This window comes from Coccinella septempunctata, chromosome 9 (assembly GCF_907165205.1).
Source record: "Coccinella septempunctata chromosome 9, icCocSept1.1, whole genome shotgun sequence".
NCBI classification, from domain to species: domain Eukaryota; kingdom Metazoa; phylum Arthropoda; class Insecta; order Coleoptera; family Coccinellidae; genus Coccinella; species Coccinella septempunctata.
Window position 1 is genome coordinate 5,114,873 of NC_058197.1, and position 10,088 is coordinate 5,124,960.

General features: G+C 35.6%; 1 protein-coding gene across 1 annotated transcript; it reads left to right on the plus strand.

Moving 5' to 3' along the window:
- The first annotated feature begins 3,119 nt into the window (after window positions 1–3,119).
- Window positions 3,120–9,759, plus strand: LOC123321011. The gene is made up of 4 exons (XM_044908513.1): window positions 3,120–3,868; window positions 4,354–4,414; window positions 8,657–8,748; window positions 9,663–9,759. The coding sequence occupies exons 1-4, from the start codon at window positions 3,120–3,122 to the stop codon at window positions 9,757–9,759; spliced, it is 999 nt and encodes a 332-aa protein (XP_044764448.1).
- Window positions 9,760–10,088: the final 329 nt, after the last annotated feature.

A 10,088-nucleotide genomic window follows, 5' to 3' on the forward strand; every position in this document is an offset into this window, starting at 1 on the left:
AATCAAATGCCTTAAATAGATCGATGAATAATCCTGAGACTAACATTCCTTTTTCCAGGAATTTCAAAATATTATTAGTGAATTGAAATATATAGCCGTTTGGGTGGACCGATTTTTCAAAAATCCATGTTGAGACGGATGGAAAAGATCATGAATATTGTAATATATCAGAAGTCTAGTCACCACTGCTAGCTCAAATACTTTCAAAAAACTATTCAACAGGCTTATAGGCCTATAGTTTTTCCAGTCCTCAGGATCCCCATACTTGAATATTGGAATTATCACCGATAGCTTCAGCTGCTCAGGAAACACCCCAAACCTTCACTATATGACACAATATTGAAGAGATAGCATCAACACTCAATTGAACAATTTTAACTGGAATTTCGCCAATTCCAGAACTTGAATTGCTTTTCAGTTTCCTAAATATCTCAACAATCTCCTCTATGGTAAAGGGCTTCACGTAAAAAGATGTATTGGTTTCAATATTGCAAGCAAATTTTGAATTATTGAGATTTTTCATCATGTTCGGGATCAATTGAACCAATAATTCATTGTAATCATCCGCTGTTTCCTGAGGTGATTTAGAAGTTGTATTTTTAAAACTGCCTTCATTCCTAATTTCATTGCATATTTTCCACATGGCTTTAGTCTTATTATCCGAGGTTTTAATTTCTAGCATCAATGAGTATCCAGTGTAATATATTTCAAGGGAAAATGTATATTGAAAATATTTATGAAGTCATTCGAGAAGCTTTGCCATTGCTTATTATCCTGGAAGCTGATGACGTTTTGTTTATTTGTTGAAGCACTGGAACCGACTGGTGACGCTTGAAGAAAATCCTATTAACAGCTACTCCTTCCGGCCAAAAATCTGCACTCATGGCATCCTGCAAATATTCTGCCGGAAATGGAACTTTGAATGATGAATATATCTCCGGTTGTCTTGATTTCAATTTTTCACATTTAAAGTCTGGTATATGCGGTTTGAAAACATAACACAGCTTATTCTCTGTAGTGTCAGGATTTAGTCGGAATACATGAATGTATGACATTATCATTTTAGGTACCACTGAGTTAGTTTTCTGAGTACCAATTATTGGTTTTGAGGATTTTCTTGTTGCGCTTGTATTGCTTTGGTGACTCTTTGGAGCGAATGTATCCAGTTTGATGTTGTTCGTTTTCCTCTTCTTCTTCACTACCACATTCCATTTTGACTATCAAACAATATAGCATATGTATGAGTTTTAACAAAGGTAAGTGTAATGAGGTACCTCATAAGCCCGTTAATTGAAAACACACAACTCATAATAACAGTTTTATGATTTTCAATTTGAAGCGCGAAATCAGAATACTCTTCCTTGTATTTTATATAAATATCGACAAGAAAATGAACATCCTGAGGGACAAAACATAAGTAAGACGTTGATTGTTCCTTTTCTTATCGAATAATTATCGATGTTCAGAAAATACTCTTTCCAATTACTTTATCCTAATTTTTTTTTCTTTACAGAATGGACGCTTTCCTGTTTAACGCCTTCGGAATTAGTTCCGAACCACTTGGCCAACTCAGTAGAAAGGACATCGAAAAGAATTTGGGTTTGGAAGAAGACAAAATTTTTGCTGACTCGAACAAGATCTATCAACCTGATTCATCTTTGTCTAAAAACTCCGGAGTGAGATTCGAATCACAGCAATCAGCTTCCCAACTCAGCGAAAAGGTTTTGTGTTCGGAAAAAGCCAAAGTCTCTACCGAATCTTACAAAATGAACCAATATGATTATTCATTGTATGATGACATCTTCGGAATGAGTTTAGCATCTCAGCAATCAATACCCCAACTAAGCAATGAGGAAATGGAAATGATTTGTTGTCTGGAAGAAGCCAAAACCTCTGTTGATTCGAACAAGATCAATCAACCTGCTTCTTCCTTGACTAACACTTTCGGGAAGAATCTCGGATCACAGCAATCAACTCCTCATCTCAGCGATGAGGAATTCGAAAGGATTTTGTGTGTAGAGAAAGCCAAAATTTTTGCCGAATCGAACAAAAAACAATCTGATTATTCATTTTCTGACATCTTAGGAAAAACTTCAGAACCTCAGCCATCACCACAACAACACAGCAATGAGGAATTGGAAATGATTGTGCGTCTGGCAGAAGCTAAAATCTTCGCTGACTCGAACAAGATCTGTCAGCCTGATTCTTCCTTGTCTTACAACTCCGAAATGGGATTCGAATCACAGGAACTCAGCGAAAAGGTTTTGTGTTCGGAAAAAGCCTCTGCCCAAACGAATAAAATGTACCAATATGATTATTCATTGTCTGATGACATCTTCGGAATGAGTTTAGCATCTCAGCAATCAATACCCCAACTAAGCAATGAGGAAATGGAAATGATTTGTTGTCTGGAAGAAGCCAAAACCTCTGTTGATTCGAACAAGATCAATCAACCTGCTTCTTCCTTGACTAACACTTTCGGGAAGAATCTCGGATCACAGCAATCAACTCCTCATCTCAGCGATGAGGAATTCGAAAGGATTTTGTGTGTGGAGAAAGCCAAAATTTTTGCCGAATCGAACAAAAAACAATCTGATTATTCATTTTCTGACATCTTAGGAAAAACTTCAGAACCTCAGCCATCACCACAACAACACAGCAATGAGGAATTGGAAATGATTGTGCGTCTGGCAGAAGCTAAAATCTTCGCTGACTCGAACAAGATCTGTCAGCCTGATTCTTCCTTGTCTTACAACTCCGAAATGGGATTCGAATCACAGGAACTCAGCGAAAAGGTTTTGTGTTCGGAAAAAGCCTCTGCCCAAACGAATAAAATGTACCAATATGATTATTCATTGTCTGATGACATCTTCGGAATGAGTTTAGAATCTCAGCAATCAATATCCCAACTAAGCAATGAGGAAATGGAAATGATTTGTTGTCTGGAAGAAGCCAAAACCTCTGTTGATTCGAACAAGATCAATCAACCTGCTTCTTCCTTGACTAACACTTTCGGGAAGAATCTCGGATCACAGCAATCAACTCCTCATCTCAGCGATGAGGAATTCGAAAGAATTTTGTGTGTGGAGAAAGCCAAAGTATCTGCCGAAGGGAACAGAATGAATCAATCTGATTATTCATTGTTTGACATCTTCGGAATAACTTCAGAACTTCAGCCATCACCACAACAACTCAGCAATGAGGAATTGGAAATGATTTTGCGTCTGGAAGAAACCAAAAGCTTTGCTGAATCGAACAATATCAATCAACCTGATTTTTCCTTGTCTAATAAACACGGAGTGAGTTTCGAATCAGAGCAATCATTTTCCCAACACTGCGAAAAGGTTTTGTGTTCGGAAAAAGCCAAAGTCTCTTCCGCATCGAACAACTTCGACAACTTCGGAATGATTCATGGTCAACTCACTGATGTCGAATTTGAAAGGATTTTGGGATTGGGTGAATCAAATGTCTCTGCCGAATCGGCCACGCTGATAAATCGATCTCATTCCGACCAATATATGACGGATTGGAATTCGCTTTTTGAGCAGGAGCCAATAAAAATAGATGATATGTTTAATGGACATAGTTCCCATCAAGCACCGGACACTCAACTCCAAAATTCGATTATTTCACCAGATTCGGGCATCTGTGATGAAGGATTAGCGGAATCCGATTCATCTTCATCAATTCCACCTACCTATTCCCAAATTTTCGAAGTGAAAGATCAATGTTTACAACAGAAGGAATGTTACCGAACATCGGTACCCAAGTCCACACCCTACGTCTTCAAAACGAATTCGGGTTTATGGAAAAATCGCAATTACGAAATAGTTGAAAGTGTGAGGCCAACAAGTATGATACCAAAAAGGTGAGTGATTTCTACCATATACTACCACTTATATTCAAAACAAATTATATGCAGGTCGTTCCACACTTCGCGCCACCTGACGATTAATGTTCATTTTCTAACTGATGATTATTCTAACCGAAAATTGTGTATTACATGCATTTTCAAATCAGATACGTGGAAAATGCTTTGTTGGACAATTCAAGCAGATAACGTCATTCTTAAAACATAATAATTTTTTGTTAATTGAAACTTGATATAAATCCGAAATAAATTGAATATATATAAAAATATATATCAAAACAATTGAAGAATTTTGGTAGACCCGTAATGATACTTCTTTAACGTATTTTCGGAATTGCATGAACAATTCTTTCAGTTTTGTTTTAGTAATCATATTTTTTCATCACGAAATTTCGAAGAGACTTCAAAATTTTCACCAAAGCCGCAATATAGCGGTTCATTCCAGAAATAATACAGAGAATAACGAATTTATATTTTTGCAGTGACGTTATCAAGCCAAAAGTGAGAATAAGAGAAGGTGTCCGGAAACTGCAAAAACAGAAGGTAAGTTTTGTACTATTATTAGGTATGAATTCAATTATTATTCTTATTCGTGTGTTTCTGCTGACTGAGGTTCTACACGAAAGTTATTTCAACTCTAATTCATATTTTCAGAACTACAAGAAACATAAATCTTAACTTTTACTATAGTCTATCCAAATCCGAGAGGCCAGCGTAAACAAACTGACCAACGCGTGATCTTATTTAAGGTACTCCTCTTATTGGTCAAAGCATCAGGAACGCCATGTTTGCAGGTGGGAGTAATGCAGTACCGCATTACGTTTGATTCATTGATTGTATGCGAATTGTTGTGCAGAACTGCAGAGATCATTCATTGCTTTTTCTTTCGTAAATTGGTTTATAGTTGTAGCAAGTTATTCAAGTTACAAGCATTTAAGATAATGTCAAGTACTGATACTGCTGAGGAATCGCGTGTTGACTAAAGTCCTCCAAAAAAGAGACGTCTGAAACGACACTTCAGTGCCGAGATAAAAGATATGATTTTGAATACTTATAAAATTGAGATTATTCAAAATGCAGGAATGTGTTTAAAGGACGTAGAACTCCGAGTTGCAGAGAGTTGGCATTGGAGCTCGAAGTGTTAGGAGAATTATTTCCGAATACATAAATTCCGGTGTTCTATCACAGCCGGCAACAAATCAAAATCGGAACACCAAATGGGAGTCCTTATCAGATTTCGATAAAAATGTAATACGGCGAAAAGTTCACGAGTTTTTCTTCAGAAATGAACACCCGACTATAGAGAAAGTATTAAAAATAGTTAATGAAGACTCGAACTTGCCAAATTTTAAGAAGAGTACCTTCTCTATAATATTGGAAAAACTTAATTTCAAATATGGACGTCGCCAACGCAACAGTTTTTTAATGAACCGTGACGACATTAAATGTTGGAGAAGAAACTATCTCACGAAAATTAGGACCTTCCGTGATGAAAACAGGAAGATTTACTGCTTGGATGGAACTTGGGTAAATACCGGTCATACTAAATCCAAAGTGTGGACCGATGAAACAGTTACATCTTCTCGGCAAGCGTTACTTGCTGGATTATCTACTGGATTAAAAATCCGTCTGGGAAGGTCTTGAATTTTGAGTTTAACCCTTTGGTTTCATAAAGCTTGATCAGAGAATCAACGATCGAGTGACGGATGAACGTCAATTAGTTTTCAGTCGATAAGTTGGTCATAAGCATTCTGAATATCATTCTTTCACCAAATAATTATCTATACACGCCCATTTGATGATTCTCAACTGCTACTCCTCCAATATATTCGGAAATATGAAAGTTTCAATGATTTCATTCCGGAAATCGAATGCCAAATCGTTGATCGAGCAATCAAAGTTTTGTGAAACTTGATGTAAGTACCTTTTTGGTGGAAAACAATTTCAACATTGTTTTTCAAATGAAGTGAATATATTTTTCCAGGCAAAGGGCAAAGAATTATAGTGTGTCATATTGGCAGTGACACTGGTTTTTAACTGGAGGACTCTGGACTTTCCAATCCAAAAAAACTGGTGACTACCATGAAGAAATGGATGGTCAGTCATTCGAAAAGTGGTCGAGGGTATAGTTCCTAAATTGGAGGAAAATTCTATAGTAGTTTTAGATAATGCTCCTTACCATTCAAGGAAAATGGAAAAAATTCCTAATTCACAATTCAGAAAGAGTGATATCCAACAATGGTTGAGGGAGAAAAATATTGATTTCACCCCTGACCTCATAAAAGCGCAATAGTTGCAGATAGTCAGGCAGAACAAAGAAAACTTTGAAAAATACATTGTGGATGAAACCGCAAAGGCCCAAAATATTACTGTACTTAGATTACCGCCCTACCACTGCGAACTGAACCCTATTGAATTGATTTGGGCCGATGTCAAGAATTTTGTGGCAGATAAAAACACCACATTTAAAATGGCTGACGTCCAAAATCTTTTTCAAGAGGCTCTCTCACGGGTTACTTCCGAAAGATGGAGAAAGTGCGTGAAACATGTCAAACAAATGAAGTGAATATATTTTTCCAGGCAAAGGGCAAAGAATTATAGTGTGTCATATTGGCAGTGACACTGGTTTTTAACTGGAGGACTCTGGACTTTCCAATCCAAAAAAACTGGTGACTACCATGAAGAAATGGATGGTCAGTCATTCGAAAAGTGGTCGAGGGTATAGTTCCTAAATTGGAGGAAAATTCTATAGTAGTTTTAGATAATGCTCCTTACCATTCAAGGAAAATGGAAAAAATTCCTAATTCACAATTCAGAAAGAGTGATATCCAACAATGGTTGAGGGAGAAAAATATTGATTTCACCCCTGACCTCATAAAAGCGCAATAGTTGCAGATAGTCAGGCAGAACAAAGAAAACTTTGAAAAATACATTGTGGATGAAACCGCAAAGGCCCAAAATATTACTGTACTTAGATTACCGCCCTACCACTGCGAACTGAACCCTATTGAATTGATTTGGGCCGATGTCAAGAATTTTGTGGCAGATAAAAACACCACATTTAAAATGGCTGACGTCCAAAATCTTTTTCAAGAGGCTCTCTCACGGGTTACTTCCGAAAGATGGAGAAAGTGCGTGAAACATGTCAAACAAAAAGTTGAGGTAGACATGTGGAAACTGGATAATATTATGGATGATATAACACCAGTCATCGTCAACTTAGAGGAAAGTTCTGCATCTTCTGACGACACTACGGGGTAGTCACTTTTACAAAAAAAATATTGTTACACATTTATATACATAGTATTTATTAAAGTGGGAACTTTAGATTAATTGTTCATTACTCAGACTCGTAGATAAGCATACACATTTTTCACCGAAACTGGAACACTCAAAAAGTTTTAAAATATAACGCTCTCGGAATTCAATTTATTAGTACACCTCTGCGTTATCACGTTCTTGACGCGTGATCACTTCATGCTGCAATGTTTACCGCTGGCCTCTTGGATTTGGATATACTATAAGTATGAATAAAAGATAAATTTTTAATGGGAAATAAACAATAAAAAATTTGTCGGCAGATAGAAATTCAATTTCAATGGAAAGCTCCGAAACATTCATCTATACAGCGGGTATTGAAATTTTTTTAATTCAAATATATAAAATAGAACTCATCAAAATATCTAAATAATTTAACTAAAAATCACCTATATGAATCACTCAAGATGCCGAAGCTATCATTCCTCTCACTTCTAGACTACTTTGTGTAGGTTGTAATTGATATCGATTCTCGTTCATTTGTTGCGAGATGCCTGTTACAATCATAAAATATTTGGGAAATTTGTTGCATAGTAAAAGGAGGGATAAACAACGTGGAAATATTGTGACAGGATATAGTGATATTAGTGCTTCCGTACCTTTACTCCATTTTTGACGCCTTGCGAGAGTGTGCAGACATCTAAATTATATGCATTTTCAACTGCTGAAATGAGAACAAACACGCGAACATCCAAAGTTGCCATTTAATTTCATTTCCAATCATAAACCATACACCCAGCATTGTTCTAAGCGAATCCATATTTCAGATTCAATCATAGGGAGAATATTTTTATTATTTTCATAATGAAATGAAATAATTATTGTCGATAATGCAGATCACAGACGGATGTATTTTATGGAGGTTTATTCCAACTTCGTCATTTTGACTGTTTTGCATGAGCAGGTGATTTTAAGGGAAACAGTTTATTTCATTCTTCTTTAAATTCTGCTGTGAAAAGAGAAACACTAACCTTGTAGTTATATATAAGAAATTTAGTATAGATTCTCCACGAGTATATGGGGGGTGTTCGAATTTGAGTAGAGATCTCGTTCACACTTCTTTGAGTTATCAATCGAGGGTTCGATCCTGTTTGGGATAATCTTCCGGACTGTACAAATCAAAAACAATAACGATTCACATTATGGCTTGATCAACTGAGACATAGAGAATATACGGAAAGAATATCTGCATTCTTGGAAGTTGGAAACACGAATCTAATTAAATACGAAATGGTGGAGAAAGAAAATGGTTGTCGAATAATGTACTTTAATCATTATTACACGCACGACGTATCAGAGAATCTTTGGAAACGAAGCTCTTTGTAGACAAGTACCGGGTACTAGATGTACCTATGCATCTGAACATTTTCATTTTTATTTACTCATCATTCGAATTGACGCGTCCTTCATCAAGTTTTAGGTTTTCATTTTTATAAATAATAAAATGAATTTCCTTGGAATTTTCAGGTATTCAAGTGTTCCAAATGCGAATTCTCTTCATACTTCAGGGATATTCTGGACCAGCATATCCACAGAACACATTTACAACCAAATCAAGAGTAAGTAGAGAACAATTCAGAATTCAAAATTTATAATATGTAGTACCTAACTATTTTATACACTTTATGTGAAAGAAATTCAACAGGTGAAAATAATTAGAGGCATGTGTCATATTTAATACATACATTACTTATAATGCTTTCAATACTTTCAATCAATTCTAAACAAATATGTTTATATATCTATGCCAGTACGATGTGGGTGATTGTCTTTCAGAAATCTCTGACGTTACCACATTTTCGTGTCATCGGAAAAATGTGGCTAACATATTTTTTAAAGAAAAGCCTCGTGATTGTACTCGTAGATACTCGATAAGCTTCGTTTTGCTGTCAATTTCAAACTTCGATATCCTGATCGTCCCTTCAGTATTCAATTCATTCGTTTCATCGAAGAATGCACTATCGATCACCATTATTTTTTTTTTGTGATGGCCTCTTTCGACGAAGAACCTAAAATTCATTGAACTTGTTGTATAAATAGCTAATATTTCAGTCAAGTCGAAAGAGCGCTTCGAATGAAACCTCATTATGAATTATTCTTAAGCCGATTAGATACATGGCAGAACAGACTTTTTCCGCCGACCTCTTAATAATATAATCTCATAAAATCTCATTTTGAAGCGTTGGGTATGAAGAAGAGGAAAGAAAAAGTCTATAAAGCGTTTCAGTGGTGGAACCTTGTATTCAAATCATCCGGTTACATGTTTTGGTTTACGTCATTGTCAAACCAAAAATTCTGAAAAGTTGTTACTTGTAAGTGCAAAATATGAGGTTGAGCAAACTTAGAAAAGGTGAAAAATAATAATGTTACGTTTCAGTTAAATCTCTCTCTGAAACTCACGATTTTTTGAGTTCCATTGTCATATATATAATTGTTATGTTTGCATATTTAAAAATTTTATTTATCATTTCAGATGCAAGCAGATACAATCGAATGAACGTGTTAATTTTACTATCAACGGAAAAGAAAAAGCACCCCATTCATCTGTTGCTAATAGGGCGTCTATGTAAGTAAATATAATAAATTTTTATAATTATTTTTCAGAAATTTCAAATATTTTAAATTGTACTGTAATCATGTTGTTCATGTTGAAAATAGGTTGCTCATATTGATGTACATTTTTGTGAGATACTTAGAATTATCTGGAGAAATTAAAGAATAGCATTTTTCGTAATCGCTTCGCTTACCGAGTGACACTTTGGATCGGAAGTTGGCATGAAATTTACATTCGCAATAGACTTCGTAATCGATAGGGAACATGAGCTTTAAAGTTTGCTTTGTATCGTATCTGTCATAATGGAAATAAATAGCGTTGTGAAGTATAGGGCGAATGGAAGTA

Coding starts and splice junctions, on each gene's coding strand:
- LOC123321011 (XM_044908513.1), top strand. CDS start 3,120: ATGAATCAATCTGATTATTCATTGTTTGACATCTTCGGAATAACTTCA. Junction 3,869..4,353: donor ACAAGTATGATACCAAAAAG/GTGAGTGATTTC, acceptor ATATTTTTGCAG/TGACGTTATCAAGCCAAAAG. Junction 4,415..8,656: donor GGAAACTGCAAAAACAGAAG/GTAAGTTTTGTA, acceptor TGGAATTTTCAG/GTATTCAAGTGTTCCAAATG.